The 16,997-nt window shown below is 42.1% G+C and overlaps 1 protein-coding gene across 2 annotated transcripts; it reads right to left on the bottom strand.

The window, feature by feature from the left end:
- Positions 1-5,054: 5,054 nt before the first annotated feature.
- Positions 5,055-13,496, bottom strand: LOC130249125 (myosin regulatory light chain 2, smooth muscle minor isoform). 2 transcript variants are annotated; one of them, XM_056483590.1, is made up of 4 exons: positions 12,970-13,496; positions 8,052-8,249; positions 7,730-7,891; positions 5,055-6,695 (listed from the first exon to the last, which is right to left on the bottom strand). In XM_056483590.1, exons 2-4 carry the CDS (start codon positions 8,233-8,235, stop codon positions 6,523-6,525), a joined length of 519 nt encoding a protein of 172 aa, XP_056339565.1. In that variant the 5' UTR covers positions 8,236-8,249; positions 12,970-13,496; the 3' UTR covers positions 5,055-6,522. The 2 variants fall into 2 exon arrangements, with proteins under 2 accessions (XP_056339565.1, XP_056339566.1); XM_056483591.1 differs by lacking the exon at positions 12,970-13,496 and adding an exon at positions 12,158-12,198.
- Between the last annotated feature and the right edge of the window lie 3,501 nt (positions 13,497-16,997).

Genomic DNA, 16,997 nt, shown 5'->3' with positions numbered 1-16,997 from the left:
TGAAAAGGAAAAAAGTAAGTCTTTTTTGAGTGTGGTGTTTCCTGAGCTCTTAACTATTTAATTTTTCTTCTTTCAACTTTTTCCCTTCATGAGTCCCTTCTTCTTTCTCATTGTGTCAGTCTTGTTCAAGAAAAAAAACTGTTTAAGCAAAATGAATTAATTGTTTCTGTCCTTTCTGTCTAAAATATTCAATGATACAGTGCCATTGAAATGCTTGTTTTCTTTGAATTGAAGATAAAAAAAATCTTCAAAATTATCTGTTTCATACTTTAAGTTTTAGGAGTTAGGAGATTTTTTTTCAGAGCATATTATCAGTGTTCAACAAATGTTAATTACAGAGATTAAGTATTGACAGCAGAGTCAAAATTAAACATATCTATCTAAATTCTAGGTCTAAACTATCATTTAATGGAAGCATTTTGTCTGTCAGTTGCTTCAGCAGGTATTTTGGCTCATCCCTCTGCCTTTCCATCCCTTTGTCCCTGATTCCAGCTGGCATCTGTTGTCTCTGTTTAGCTTTACCAAGTGCAGTGCAGTATCAGTCAGAGTGACAGTCACTCTTTTTGAGATGCTGAGAGCATCACAAAGTTTTCTGGAATTATTCCAAAAATAACTCCAGTGCTGTGATCCAAGGGGAAAACATTTGAGGAGTCATGAGTTAAAGAAGGGATTCTGAGCTTGTGTCTTCACTTGAGTCTCTTGGAGGGCCTCATACTGCAGGTTACCTTGTTTTCATTCAGTGACCTCATGAATAAATATGGTTACTGCTTTCCCAAGTGGTCTCTGCTCACCGTAGATGCTGAAGTGTGAAAAATAAAGGCTCTCAGAGAATGTAGTGGAGCCTGTAGAAGAAATACATATGCTTTCTCCATACTGAAAATTAAAAATAGCACAGTTTTGACTTACTAGGAACTTCCAGTGTGCATAGTTGAGAAAGAGGCAAGGACATGAGTTCTCTAGAGCATTGTGTGACAATGACATAGCAGCTCAAAGGATAAAGCAGAGATATTTAATGAACATAAATAAAGTGCAGTTAGTCTATGAAATGTTGCAAACAGGAGAAAACAAACTTCAATATATTTATTTAAAACTCAGTGGATATATATGGATAGGCACTGATGTGTGTTTGACAGAGTATTAAGGGACTTTACTCAGCAGAGATGGTACTCCTTGCATTCCCAGATCCAAAGTCCTTTATATCTAAAGAACACAAATTAAAAACCCCAACTAAATGTTGAAAAGTACATCTTTGGCTGTTGGGCTGTTGATTTCTGCTGGGGTTTTGTTCCCTGTTCTCTATGATCAAAGCCATTGTTCTGACTCTGGTGTGCTGTATGGCCATCCCTTGTTTTTTATCCTGGTAAGCTAGAACAATCCTAGCCAAGTCTTTGTGGGGTTTTCAGCTCTTCTTGTATTGTTTTAATCAGGAGTATTGCCAGACACTGTGATTCCATAAAGTGGAGAACTGAAATGCAAAAAGATATTCTTAATAAGGAGAGCTGAAGCCCCCCCACCAATCTTTCAAACAAATGTAATTAATTCTGCTAAACCTAAGGATGTACATATGTGCTCTCTCCTCTATTAGAGTTTGTATCTAACAGTGTGTATGTACAAATATGGAAGAAAATGAAATGTGCTCAAGGCTTGGCCATAGGTCTAAAATAGTGTTTTAAAACATACCCAGAAAACAAGCAGCAGCATGTTTAGTCATGTGTTTCACATGAGAAGTAAGCTTTTATCAGTTTTCTTATCAGCTGATGCCTGTGCAAGTTTGGTTGGCTGGTGAACCAATTTCAAAATCAACATTCTTCTTATGGGGTGGGAATATCTTGCCACTACCTTTTGTGTTAGAGATGGTTAGCTCACAATTAAGGAAGAACTCAAAATAGGGGAAAACCCCATAGCCTGTTAGATACAAGGCTAAGTCAAGATTCAAGTAGCTCATGTCTGATGCCAGCTCTATTTTAGCACATACTAAGACAGGTCTTACAGGCCTCAATTTACACTCACTCACTTGAATATGCTTGGCACAGGCTGGAAATTATTGTGAAATGCTGTCTTTTAACTCCCAAAAGACTATTCATAATTTAAAAAAACAAAACAAAGCCTAGTTCAGTATTCAGTGATACCCTAAAATAGTCAAAGTTAGGATTAAGGATTAAGTAAACCTTTGCAAAACTAAGCAATTCACAAGAAGAGTAAAATGATTAATAGGGGTGTGCCTAAAGGAGCAGGTGGTGGCAGCAGCAAAGTCAGTCTTCACCTGCCTAATCCTGTAGTATTTGTAACTGACTTTCAAACCTTATTGAATCTGAAAAATTGGGGCTGCTTTACTGAGGGGCTGAATCACAGCTGCATGGCAGAGGAGTCTGCATGCAGCAGGCAGCTGGGAGGTCAGTTTGATTTCCTGCTCTCCTGTTAAGTGCATGCTGCTGAAAAACATGAAAACATCTTCCCTCAGATTTATTACATTGATAAAAACTGCCTGACCCCTTAAGTCCTGTGATGCAGGGCCTATTATGTATGGTCTCTAGGGAATATCACACTTCTGGTCTGAAAACATTCCTTGGCAGTGTTTATACCTGTGAGCTACAGACAGAAGTAGGAAAAGCAGCCATGTGCTGCCACCTTTTTCTTTTTTTTTTTTTCCTTTTTTTTTTCCTTTTTTTTTAAGATGGGAAGTTTTCTATCTAGTATATCAGAAGTTTGGGAAAACATTGATCTCTGTAGAGTTGCTGCTCAGAGCACAAGAAAAAAAAAAAAATCTGTTTAGAGGGTTCCCCACCACCCCAGTATTACTTTTCAGTATTTCATGATAACTTAATTTTAAGCTGCATTTTAAGAGGCATTTATTGAGGTTTTTTTGCCTTTTGTATTTTTCCTAGTTTCTGCAATACTGTTTCTGAGTTACTGTAATCCTAAATTTTTCCAAAGGAGAAAGTTATCTAAAAAACAACACTAGGGTTTTGAAAAACTAAGACACCAAAACAGGAGCATGGGTGCATAAGCAGTACCAAGGGAGGATTAACTGCTGGTATCTAAAATGTTCCAGGCTATACTTTGATTGTTGCTCACCCGTTATTTGGATTTGCATTGTCGGAATACCTTTGCATTTGTTGTTGTTTGAAATTCCCCACGAACATCCCAAATAAGAGGTTAGTAACACTCCAGACTAGAAAAGGCCACGAGAAATATGTGGTGACAAGATTTCAGATGTTTTCCAGCTTTTGGATCGAATGCAGGTGTCAGAACACAAAGGCACGCTGTCACTGATGCCCTGTGCCAGGATGGGGCCGCTGTGCTGCATTCATTTCTCCAGATATGACAGGGATCCTAGAAACAAGCGATCCAAAGATAGTCCTTAGGTCAGCACTGAAACAGATCCTTGCTCTGGGGTGTAGGGACACCACCTCTGTGACATCCCCTAGTTGCTGAGCTAGTGTAACAAGCTGCCCTCATGTTGTGAAATGCTTCAGTCATCTGATCACTGTGCTGTAAGAATGGGTTTATTTGCTTAAATAAACAGCAGAAACAAGTGTAAAATGTTGCACATTACCTTTATCTCCAGCAGCAGAGTGGGGAAGAAAAGGTAGCAGGCAAGCATCCCCTGGCAGCACTTGACACAATCATGGTCCTTTTTGGAGGTTTCTCATGCAGCCTCAGTAGCTCTTTAATTTTGACCTCTGCGTTTGTAGCCTTAGAACAGGATAAGTGGGTCATGTAAAATAAGTAACTGCAGTAGTGCTTCACAGGGCATTATAGATCACTGTAAATGTAAGACTATCAAATGTGTACATGAGCCTATGAAAGTAGTTTTTCATCATAAATTAATCTGGTGTGGAGCTTGGAAACTGTTATATATGAACCCCGAGGGAGTAAAGATTAGGTCCCAAGATTTTGGCTGCAAAATGCTAAGGCTAAGTCATCAGAATTTTAAGCTGTTTCAGTGACCAAAGTTATTTTTATTTTTGGAAGTGAATTATTGATGACACATCCCCACAGCCCTCGGCATGCAACCTCAGCTGTCACATTCCTCCCTGCCTAGCTACAAAACGCATCTGATGCTCTTATATGGGCTCTTGGCTGGGGCTGTTGGCCTTGTGTCCTCTCAGTGGCTAAGGAATTTGTTCCCACTTGCAGGTTAACTGGTCTCCTACAATTAAAAAAAAAACTGGGAAACTGGAACTTAGAACATTGTCATTATACTCACACATCCCTGGATATTCTTTCTCAGTAACACATCTTCCTGAGTAGGTATCTTTACATCTGTACAGTTCTGCCTCACCCTCTACTCAGAGGGAGCATCCAAGACTGACAAGGAACAAAACAGCTATACCCCACATTTCAGCTGGCTGTTCAGAAAGCAAGAGCAGCAGTACAGAGTATTTTTGAAATGGACAATTTCCTCTCAAGGATACCAGTTTCTCTTTCATGTAGCTCATATTTACGATTTTAAAATCACTACTTCCAGCAAGAAATATCCATCTGGCACACCTGCTGCTTACTCAGTGCAACTCACCACCACCTAACATTTACAGAGAAAACAGGATCAGGAAAAAAGAGTTTAGGGATCCAGTGTTCCTAACAAAAAGTAAACTGCTGTCTGAATCTTAATGCCATTTAGATACTCAAAGGGAAAAAATAATATCTTAAATGTGTCCTTCAAGCAGGCTGCTGGCATGTATGCACACAGTACTGAATTGCACAGAGGTGACAAGATCAGTCTAAAGTGACAGCATAACTCAGTCTCCAGCCTAATGTTACATAGCAACATTTCAACAAGACAGCTCCCTAAATCTCCACTCTCTTGTCTTTGTCACATGGGCACTGCTGGTGAAAACCTCCATGCATACTTGTAAAATATTTCCTAGAACCTTGCAGGTGTCACATGGAGAAATAACTCACCAGCTATTACTGAAGAGCACCAAGATAGTTAAAAAGCAAACTTTCAAAAAAAGAAGCGGCTGTGACAACTTGAAGTAGTGTAGAACATAATGTGAGTAGAAGCACTGAGGCTAAGTTTGTTAGAAGATAAAAGACAAAACTGGGAAAAGAATGGTTGAAAACTCAACTTTAATTAAGCTTGTAAGTAGAAAAAACCACCCTAGAATAAAAAATTTAAAAATAGTCCAAGTACAGCTGAGTATACTTTGTCAAGTTATTTACAAACCTGAAGCCAGAGTATCTTCCAGAGTTGCCATATGGGAACACAAGCAAGATTAAGTATCCAAGCCTTCATGCTATCACACGAAATGAGACAAACCCACCTTACAGGACAACTTACAAGTTGTCAGAGCCTTTACAATCCTTTGTGCTGAATTCCTACTCCTTGGCATCTTAAGTCATGTGATATAGCTGAGAGAAAGCTTTCTGGATAAGAGATCATTATTTTAACTGATAAATACACAGGCAAAATAAATTCTCCTGCTTTCTAACTTGCAGTAGCCAAGAGAATGAGGCACACAGAAGAGCATGGTCATACTAAGAACTAACAGAACAACCCCTCCTCTTTTCTTTATATTTGAGACATCAGCACAACCAGTTCTGAATGACTGACTGCGCTTGGTTAAAAGCCATCTTACCAATATAACTGAGGAATATGTCTGATATTTTGAAAAGTGAGAACAACTTCAGCATCCATAGGGTTTTACCAAATTAATTCTCAGAATTACTTGGCTCATACAAATGAATTAGCTGTAGAAAAATAAAGCTTTATGTAAGTTTTCTGGCCATGTATTTCTGTTAACTAGTGACAGCAGATTCCTTTGCACAAACTTCCTTCAGCAGAAGGGAAAAAATATGCTTAATTCCCCCTTACTTATCAAAGAATGCACACTTTGACATGAAAGTACTGCTAGAAAACCCATCAGTATGAAAAGGAAGCAAAAGCTGGGCATGGTATCTGCTTAAGAATCAATGTTCTCTGCTGGCCATGAGGCAATTGTAACCATCTTCTCTAATCATTTCCTTAGTTAACTAAGGATCCCACTTCAAAAATCTGAGATGAAAGACTTCCGCAGCTGCATTTTTAAAGATGCCAGCAGATGCTGCTAGGAGCATTTCAGAACCCTGTGATACTGAACAAAACATTATGAAAATGAGTTTTCTAGCTTGCCTTAAAACTGCAAGAAAAATGCAATGAACGCAGCTGCATTAGTAAATGCATAATAGAAATGTTATTATTCACAAAAGATTTTGAGGTATTTTATCTATATAGCAAACTTTATTTCAGAATGGCATTTATTACAAAAATGTAAAAATCCAGCTAAACCAGAAACATTGAGATTATTTTCCTGGACTATCAACTCCAGGGAATGTTTGTCCTGTAGCCTTTCCCTCACAATATTTTCCCCGCTTCCAGTCTGATTACAGGTGCAAATGTGCCTAAATGGCCTGGAATAGATAAATATATTGAAAAAGACAAAAGCTTTGGAGCTAAATGCATGCAACAAGTTCTATGAGGAAGAAACCAATACAAATAAACATAAAAGTGGAGATAATCTGCAGGAATGCAGGATTTGCTCAGTCGTCCTTGTCTTTTGCTCCGTGTTTCAGGATGCGCGTGAACTCAATGTAGTTGAAATTGCCCTTTTTGTCGATGGGGGCCTCTCTGTACAGCTCATCCACCTCCTCATCCGTGAACCTGTCTCCCATTGTGGTCAGCAGCTCCCGCAGGTAGTCTTCCTGGATGAACCCTGGAGCACAGTGTAGGAGCACAGAAGAGGAGTTTTTACATTTATCTGCTAATACATGTGTGATAGTTTCTTTCTTTGAGTTCTTTCCCTCAATTAAAGATACCTACAATCTTCATCTGCCAAATGAAAGCAATGCCATTAAAGCTTCTTACTAAAATTGCAAAATAATTACAAGGATTCAATCTAATTAGGCATCTTAGTTTGAAAGGTCCCACTACTTCAAATAAAGATCATCATATGCTTTGCCTGTGGCATTCCAGAGAATATAAAAAATTTATCAGCATTCATACTGGACATCCTTCCCAACAGCAGGTCTACACTCCCAACACTACCAAGAACCTTCTAACAACTCAGTATTCTAAGAATCACAAAGGGGATCAGTTTACCTTGACGATTCCCATTGAAAAACCACAAAAAATAGTCATGGAACTTGACTATTAACATTCAACAAGTGCATGAAACATGACAAAGTTTATAACATTTCAAATTGATCTTAAATCAGTGATAAATTTCACATTTACCAGACTGATTGCAAAGAATAGATTTTTTGCATGAATTACTAAACAAGTAGGCTTGTATAACTTGTGATTGCTTCTATCATCACCCCTACGAGTCACAAAAAATTTTTTTGCATTCATTTTCTTCTCCTTTTAGTGCAGCTTAGTGCAGGGAAGGTTGCTGACAGTAAACAAGTTCTTCATAAAATCACAACAGCTTTGAAAACAATTATTACCTTCATAAAAGCAGCCCTACAGGTGAATGTTAAGTTAGGAATAAATTAAGACCCTGGTTCCCAATCAACATTTTTATACTTTCTCCAGTCATGAACAACAGAATGAACTGACAGAAATATAAAATTTCTAGAGACTAGAAAGGCCAATTTAGCACATGAGGATACAGGCATGATTTTCAGTTTGCAGAAAATGAAAATTTTCAGAATTAAAAATCTGATCACCACTTCTATGAGCACAAGTATTTATTGCTACAAAAGGAAGTAGAAGTAATACATGCACACTGTTGTTTTACCCACATACCTGTTGCTTCTTCATCAAAGCAAGCAAAAGCATTCCTGATTACATCCTCGGGGTCGGTGCCATTTAACTTCTCACCAAACATGGTGAGGAACATGGTGAAGTTGATGGGGCCTGGAGCCTCATTCATCATGGCATCCAGGTACTCATCCGTTGGATTCTTTCCTACAAATAAAGGGATTCATACTTGCTTTAGCTTTCAGACTGAGAAAGTAATGTCAGTAGTGTTAATGCAAACTGAGACACCTCTCCTATCCCAAACTCGCTATTTTGATTTTGGCAGCACCAATTTGCCTGGCAAGCACGAACAGCAAAGGGACATTACCAAGGGAGGCCAGCATGTCGTGCAGGTCCTCTTTGTCAATGAAGCCATCCCTGTTCTGGTCGATCATGTTGAAGGCCTCCTTGAATTCCTGGATCTGCGACTGATCAAACATCGCAAATACATTGGAAGTGGCGCGCTGAGGGCGCTTCTTGGTGGTCTTTGTCTTGGCCCTTTTGCTAGACATGGTGGCTGTTGGTTCTAAGGAGACAGAAACATATCCAATATTTAGCCTTATTAAATCACACTGCAAGTCCTTGGAGGAAGGATAGGTAGAAGGATATTAAGTTTCATATTATCAACATATACCCCAAAGTGCACATTTATTTCAGTATCTCCTGCTCCACTTTCGTTCAGACTTCAGTTGTTATTAAAGCATAAAGCCTTTGAGAATCCAGGGACCAGCACCGTAGGCCAATAGCAGGCTATATCAAAAAACCTAAATCAAAGAATAGCTCTAGAAATGAAACTCACACAGTGCTTGTATTGATTCCACCTGCATGTTCTACAAATTAAGATGATTACATATTTGGGAATTTGGGAGGCACTGTTGACATAGAAGGATATGTCCTGCTAAACTAGCACAGCTGTTAAATAGATCAGACAGCATGGTAAACTAACATCTTGGAGGGGAAGAAGTGTATTTTAGGCTCTGAGCAGCATTTTGTTAGACTAGATGCCATTGAGAGAGAGCACTGACTTGGTTCAAAAGCTTGACAGTGCTATTCCCTTACACAGTGGAACTACTACACAACACATGCAAATGCCAGCATACTCTTTTTAAAATTAATTAAAGCCATAATAGCTACAAAAATGTGAAGACTGTTTCTTTTAAACTACCAACCCTTAGAAACACACATATATTTTAATATATTTTCACATATCACAGGTATACCAATGTAATTGTTTCCCTTTAAGCTGTCAAATGAAGAAATAAACACGGTAGATTATTATATATCATAACACTAATACATTCAGGGTAGAAGTGAGGCTTTTAAGTTAACTGCATCTCTTTATCTGGGAAGATACATAGTGCTCCAACCAAATGTATGACAGCACAAACTCGAAAAGCTGAGTCATTCACTGAAAGGCAAACACAAAGCCCTCAAAAGCCTGCTTTTGGATCAGAAGTTATACCCTTTTAATGTTGTTTCCAAAGTCTCATAACCTCTGCTTGCATTAGCTAAAACTAAAGTGTAATCCATACTGCTATAATCCTTCATAATGCTCAAATGAAGTGTTATGCAAACTAAATATCCTTCCATCCTTGGCTCTCAACTTTACAGAAAGCACCTGTAGCAAATGTCTCCTGAAAGAAGAAAAACTTAAGCTTCATCTGTAATTGAAGAATACCAGTATTCTGAAATTTACACCAAGTATTAATTTTATAACTTAGCAACAAATTATCTGGTCAGAAATGCAATGCTAATCAGTCATAGCACAGTTCTAACTATCTCTCAGATAGTTTGCTCAAAGACAGAATATTTTCTGTTAGACTCCTAAAAAGCAAGACTGAAGTCACTAACTTTAAAAAAAAAAAAAAAAAAAAAAAAAACAAGGGAGAAAAATTAAGCAAAGTAACTCCCTTATACAAGCAACTTTATATGCAGGCATTTTTGCTTGTTTGTTTTTAAATAAAAGGAAAGACATTTTACCTTGCTTTGTATTAGATACCTGACAGGGTGTACCAAGCATCTGGATCATGAAAGGAAATTCCATGGCTACGTCCTTCTCCGTCTGTCCACACTGACAGCTACTGATTTCCCCTGCTAATTCCACACTTTTAAATCCTACGTGCATCTACAACGTTCTTCTGACGTACAAAACAAACTATTATGTCCTGAACTAAAAATAGTTCATGAAATGCAACTGCGCATCGCCCGACAACGCAGACGTTCTCTTCGTTGCACTCACTAACCACAAGCTACCCGAGATGTCTGGCCTCCACAACACTGCAACAAATAAACGTGAACTCTTGACTTCGAGATATTTATGTAGACAGCTGACAACAAAGGTAGTTTGCTTTCAAGCTGCAGCCAAGGGCTGTGCATAACTTTGGTGGTTTTCTTACCGCTGTAAAAACCCTCAGGCAAGCTCTCACTTAACTCTGGATTATTGATTAGAAGTTCCACTACTCAAAACAGAGCTAAACTATATTTGACTAGCTCTTCTCTGAAATAATGCAGCTTTCAGGATATGGCTCTTTCAAAGAAAACAAAAAAAGTTTACCCTGCACGTGCTGATGCCAACAAAATTGATTTTTGCCTTTTTACTTTCACATATCTCCATATTCTTTACATATATATTTGCACCTCTATATCCTATTATTGTATTCATAGCTAGCATTTTACCTACTCTATCAGAAAGACAAATTACATTCCTCAATAGCTCCAAGGCCTGGGAGTCCGATGTTAGATTCTTTGGGAACCCAGGTCAAAACGGCTTTCCAACTTTTTCATTAATGAAGTTTAGTTCCTATCTAAAGGGGAGGGGGGAGGTTTCAGAAAAGGGTAGAACCAGGGGAGAATTCATCACTTATGTCTCTAATTTGCTGAGCATATAAAATTGTATCCACTTGTTACAGTACGCAGCTTTGGTGCTTTTTCATCCAGTGTGTTGTGCACCATAAGGATCCTATTAAAGGTAATCATTTTTTATCACCTCACTGTGTCTGGCTTGTAATTTTAGGATCAGTGAAAAAGCATGAGTGCTGCAAAGAGAGTGCTACCAGCAAGCCACTACCTGCAGTTCTCTCACCTACAATTCAATCCTAAGCAAGAGGAGGTAACAAAAGCACACTGTCAGCTCATTCTTTTTAATTCCATTGAAAAGATTGACCTATCAGAGAATATTTTGCTATAAAAAAAATGAAAGAAGTGCCAATGCTTGCATTACTGTTTTTTAAGTTTCTCTGAACCAGGCTTGGGAACTCATGCAGTCCAAAAGAGCTGTCAGTCTAGTGACAGAGAAACATCAGATCTCACAGGACTGCAGTGCCCTCCAGCACAGGTTTGGTGCAGCTGTACCTGAAACACAGAACTAAGCTTCAGGAATCTCTGTTAGAAAGAGAGTGGTACATTTTGGAACCTGCTCAGAAAACCAAAGTCATCAACCCAGTTAGCCAAAGACATCAATTTATGATTTAAAAGTTCCAAAAGTGCTTGCATCAAAAAGACCCACACCTAAGCCAACGATTTTGTAATTGAAATTAATATAGGCTGCAAACAGAATTTCAGTAGAGAAAAATACTCTATGTTAGATAGTGCAAGTCATGACATGTAGGTTTAGTCCCTGTTGTTTAATACTATGCTGCACTGAATGGTCTGGGGCTTGTTTTGGAAACTGTCCAAGAAACTTCAAATGTAAGACCTAACCTAAACATAAACATAAGGTATTTCTGAAAATGTAACCTTTCTTTAGGAAGATTTTCATGTATTAAAAAAATAACAGATAGTAGCAGCACTGTGCTGCTTTGTACTGCCTCTGTATTGTCATTTCTTTCAGTCACAGTGGATATCAAACTACAGAAGCACAAAGAGTCATTTTGTGGTCCCTTCCTCTGGAAAAGTGATAAACCCTTGGAGAAAAAAAAAAAAAACAACTAAAAATTGTGAGCCAAGTAATAAGCTGTGCAAGTGGTGCAAGCTGGACTAGTTCAGAGGCAGGGACCAAAAGTTATGCTTTAGAAAACACTCCCATGTTTCAAAATTGTGAATATTGTAATAATTGCAAAATCTATCACTGAAAAAAACCAAACCACGACAGTAAATCCCAAAGCCTATAGCCAAGAAGGTCTCTACATGAACTACGACAGAACGTCAAACTCAAGAGTCAACCTCAAAGCTAAATCCCAAGTTCTGTCCATGTACTCAATTACAGCATCATATACAGTCACACATCCATCATAATCTGGGTGGCAACAGGAAGAGATAAGAGCAAGGTGCTCTCCAGCATATCTGTGTCAAGGCTCAATAAAAAGCAGATTATACTTTATAAAGGCAAACTAGCAAAAACCAAATCCTACGCTGTCCCACCCAGCCTTAAAATCCACTTTAACACACTCCTCACTAGGAAGTTTCCCAAAATCCTTGTACAAGAGTCACACTTGCCTCAAAATCCAGCGCCAAGGATTCAACACAGCCTGTCTGAAAAAAGAGAAAATAAGGCTCAGATGCGACCTCATGCTCTTTATAACCACCTGAAAGTAGCGTGTAGCCAAATGGGGATCGGCCTCTTCTCCCAATCAACAAGCAAGACGATGAGAGAACACTCTTAAACCGTGCCAGGTTTAGTCTGGACATAAGGATTCTTCTTCACAAAAAGGCTGACTAGACACTGGAACAGGCTGCCTAGGAAGGTGGTGGAATCATCATCTCTGGAGATGTTTCAGTGAAGACCGGACGTGGCACTCAGTGCCATGGTCCAGTTCCCAGGGTGGTCGGCCACAGGACTCGCTGATTTCAGAACCCTTTTCTAACCTGACTGATTCTGTGGTTCTGAGAGCCGGGGAACCACGGCACGATAGCGCAGTAACCTGTGCATGGTTACTCCAAAACCCTGTGCGCAGGAAGGGACAGAGCCCGTCCCAGCACCCTCTGCTGCGCCTCCCATGCTCGGACAAAGCCGAGGAAATACCCGCAGAGGCTCGATGTGGCCGGGAGACAAACAGTACTTTTAACACCAGTTCCCTCATGTGATGCACAGGGAGCTCGTCCCCGCGGCGTCGCGGGGCCCGGAGCCGGGGTCTCCCCCAGCTCCATCCCGCAGGGCGGATCCCCATCAATAGCAGCAGCACCGAACCCAAGGGGAGCTGTACCCGCGGCAGACGATGCCGCAAGCGACCCCCGGCCCGGCACCGCCCCACCCCTCACGGGCCGCCGGCCCCAGGCCCCAGGCCCCGCGGGCAGAGCCCCCGACTCACCTGGCGGCGGGACACGGCACCGGCGGGGAGCGGCTGCAGCGGCACTTCCGGAGAGCGGCGGCCACCGCCCTGCCGGGCAGGAAGGAAGCTGTGGGCGAGACCATCCGCGCACGAGGGGGAGGCGGCGGCTTGGCTCATCGCTTCGGCGGCCAGGCGCCACAAGCCGCGCCGGGGAGAGGACCCGCGGCGTCCTGCGTGCTTCGCATTCTTTCTCTGGAGTCTCTGCATTCCTTGAAGGGGAAAGACAGGGCCGCGAGCTCAGCCTGCGTGCGTCCTCATCCCCCTCTCCCGGCGGCGCGTTGGTGCAGCGCGGTGTGCTCACCGCATTCCAAGGGCGAGGGGCGGAGGGAGTCGCGCGCCTGCCCTTGTAAGGCAACGGCGGGAGTTTCCTGCTCGCGCCGGTGGGCGGGGCCGTGCCCGCTCGCCCCGCCCCGCTGAGGGGCTCGGGGCTCGGGGCTCGGGGCTCGGGGCTCGGGGCTCGGCGGGGGCTGCGCCGCCCTGGTGCCTTCCAGCGTCCTGCTCCGCCTTCCCTGGGGCTCTGCCCGAGGAACGAGTCCCCTTCTGAGCTGCTTGCGAGTTGCTGGGCGGAGCCGGTAACATAGAACCGCAGAGCACAGGATGGGTCAGGCTGGGAGGGACCACCGCGGGTCATCTGTGCGGCCTCTGCTCAAGCGCATGGCACAGGATTGCTTCCAGGCATCTCCACTGAGGGAGGCTCCACACCGTCTGGGCTGCCTGTTTCAGTGTGTGGTCACCTACACAGGAAAGAAATTCTTCCCCATATTCAGGTGGCACTTCCCGTGCATCTTACTCCTTGGCACCACCGAGAAGAGCCTGGCACCAGCCTCTTGACCCTCCCTTCAAATACTTGTTTGGAGCGTCCCCTCTCAGTCATCTCCCCTCGAGGCTGAACAGGCCCAACTCCCTCAGCCTTTCCTCACAGGAGAGATGCTCCAGTCCCTTGATGGACTTGGCAGCTCTAAGCAGCCCAGCACATGGTAGGCACTGTCCCGTGTGCTCAGCAGTGGCTGCTGTGTCCCGAAGATTCTCAGAATATCCTGACTTGGAAGGGACATACAGGGATCATAGAAGTCCAGCTCCTGGCCCTGGACAGGACACCCCAAGGAATACACCTTGTGCCTGGGAGCGTTATCCAAACACTCCTTGAGCTCTGTAAGGCTTGGTGCTGTGACCACTTCCTTGGGGAGCCTGTTCCAGTGCCCAGCCATCCTCCAGAAGAACCTTTTCCTAGTAAATAATACTGGTTTTACTGGTTTTAAGCTGAGATGAAGAGAAATATGGGATGAACAGGAACATCATCCAAAAAACAGTGACCACAGCTCAAAGATACAAACAGCATCATATAACAAATAGGTATCACAGTACTGCCTATGTGGCCTAATTTATAACTTTGTGTTTAGTTCTACTTACTTGATTTTTACAGAGTTTGCAACTGTATATAAAGCCATGTAGTCTGTGAAAGCAGGAAGAGATTACACATATTTCTGACTTTTTGAGGGAAATGAACTTAACTGAGTGTCCAGGATGTGTGGCTCCCCTGGCAGAGAGCACAGCTCTGGGGGAACATCTCCTATGCTCAGCACCTGCAGAGTCAAAAAAAAAAAAACTCTTGCAGTTTTCCCTGTCCCTGCTACTGCTGGCAGTATTCTTTACCTATAGGGAATTGTGGTGGTTGCTGTCTCATCTCTCACTTTTCCCTGGGCCCTGGCAGGATGCTGCAGGCTGCCTGCTTGGGACGAGCCTGTTGTATCATAACAGGCAGCTCCTGACCCTGAACTCCTGACCCTGAACTCCTGACCCTGAACACATGAGTTTCTGTTGCACAGTTGCTCCAACATGGAAGCTGAGACAGGCTTTCCTCTTGTGATCCAGAAATGGGTCATTCCTCATGCTACATACAAAACTCTCTGCATCGCTTTTTCCATCTTTGTTTCTTATGTTTCTAGAGTCCACTGCTTCCACAGCTGGAGTCAGTGGTGAAATTGATGCTTATTTTACCCAAGTTAGCCTTCATATGAGCAGAAATCAGAATATTTATCCATTTAAAGGTATTTTTATCCAACTATAAATAATACAATGACAATGGTTTTTAATATTTTCCTTCAAAAATTGGTACAATACTAGCTCAATGGTCATTTTTTCTGACCTATACTAAATAATATTTTAGCTTATGTGAAATTTGAAAAATGGAAATCACAAGCAAAGCCTAAAATGTCAGTATGGAATATGTAGGAAGAACTGTCAGAATAATCCTTCATACTTGGATCTGTGTCTGGAGAGTCCTGCATATGAACAGCTGTCAGGTTTAATATTTAACATCATGAGTAATACTTAATATATTGACTAATCACAGAAGACTTTGGCCTACACTCTAAATCACCATAGTTGATTAACCTTTTAAAATTTTTTTTCTGAATAATTTCCTAGTGGGAAAGGATGAGCAAGCTTTTATTTTGAGAAATAGAGAGAAACAGACTCAGTAGATTACAGTAATCTTTAAGAAACGCAGCAGTAATATTGGGTCATGAAGAGCAATCCTATTTCCAGAAAAAGATAATTAACCAACTGCAAAAAATACATCATTAATTTGTAGCATTTTTCTCATTAAACCTCCTTCTACTGTATAAAACTGCCATGAGTTCACTTTACTGAGGGTGAAACTGAAACACAAGTGAGCTAGACCACCATAAATACTAAAGATGAGATTTGGGAATGTAAAGGGATTGTTAGTAAGGTCGTTTTGGAGTTTAATTCCAATGGGATTTGGAAGTTTGCACTATGAGCTTCCAATATTTGCACACCTAAGTAATTTTAGAATCTGCATTAAAGTGATTTACCTGCTGCTTCCTCAGAGGCCAGAGGTCCCTAAAGAAAGAAGTATTGCAAGGCTGCTTTTAAACTCAGTCTTGACTATACCTAGACATAGGCTAATCCTTCTGGGTCAGTGACTCCTTTGTTTGTGTGCACAGTCTCACTGCAATAAAGTCAGTACTAATGGAGCTACCAGGCTCCTCTCTTGCCTGGCAGGCATCCTGCCCAGCTCTGTGGTGGTGTGTCTGGGGAAGGATCAGCTGTCCTGGGCTCTCCTGGCCTCTGGAATCTCTGCATTTTGCATCTTCCATGTCTTTTCATGCTCCAGCTCTCCACTGCTGTGTTCTATACTCTGCTTGGGAACTTCTTTCAACATCTTACTCTACATGTAGATTGTTATTTCCCATATACATTGAATACAATTTCCCTCCATGGAAATGATAATAAAGTAATTCAGGCTGGCAGGGGCAGCCTAAAGTGAATTGGGTGAATTTAGCAAGAAGTCTGCAGCCACCAAAATCCTGGCCATGTGGATATGAAGAGCCATGATGTCGCCCCTCTTGATCAGTGTGTCTCCTCTATGAGGATGCGTTTTACTGTGAGAAGGATCCTTTAGTGAACTGCATGCTTTAATGTGTCATACAAATCCCCAGACAACTCAGTGGGACCTAGGGCATTCAAAGAACAAAAGCAAAGCACTATACTCAAATAAATGATTTATCCTTGTACCTCTGACGTGACTATGTGCCTGTAAAGAAGCCAGAGGTGCTGGAAATTGCACCCGCACCGGAGCCCGGCAGCCACCTGCTTGCAGGTTCTGGGGATGATTCACTCACCTCGATTTCGGATTCCCACCTTGATCTGGACACGCTTGTGTCTCTGCACGGGGCTCGGAGCCGGGAGCCGCTCCCGTACCGTCTGTCACCAGCAAGGGGAGCTCCGCATTTGGGGAGGACCCGAGAGACAGCCCGGCTGCGCTACCGCCAGGAGCAGGAGAGGGGGAGCGCTGAAATGGCATCAAATCGGTGTGGGGCTAAGTCCAGCCCTCGGCGAAGGAAGGAAGGAAGGAAGGAAGGAAGGAAGGAAGGAAGGAAGGAAGGAAGGAAGGAAGGAAGGAAGGAAGGAAGGAAGGAAGGAAGGAAGGAAGGAAGGAAGGAAGGAAGGAAGGAAGGAAGGAAGGAAGGAAGGAAGGAAGG

The sequence above is a fragment of the Oenanthe melanoleuca genome, chromosome 2 (genome assembly GCF_029582105.1).
Source record: "Oenanthe melanoleuca isolate GR-GAL-2019-014 chromosome 2, OMel1.0, whole genome shotgun sequence".
NCBI classification, from domain to species: Eukaryota; Metazoa; Chordata; class Aves; order Passeriformes; family Muscicapidae; genus Oenanthe; species Oenanthe melanoleuca.
This window is presented reverse-complemented; position numbering and strand designations above follow the sequence as displayed.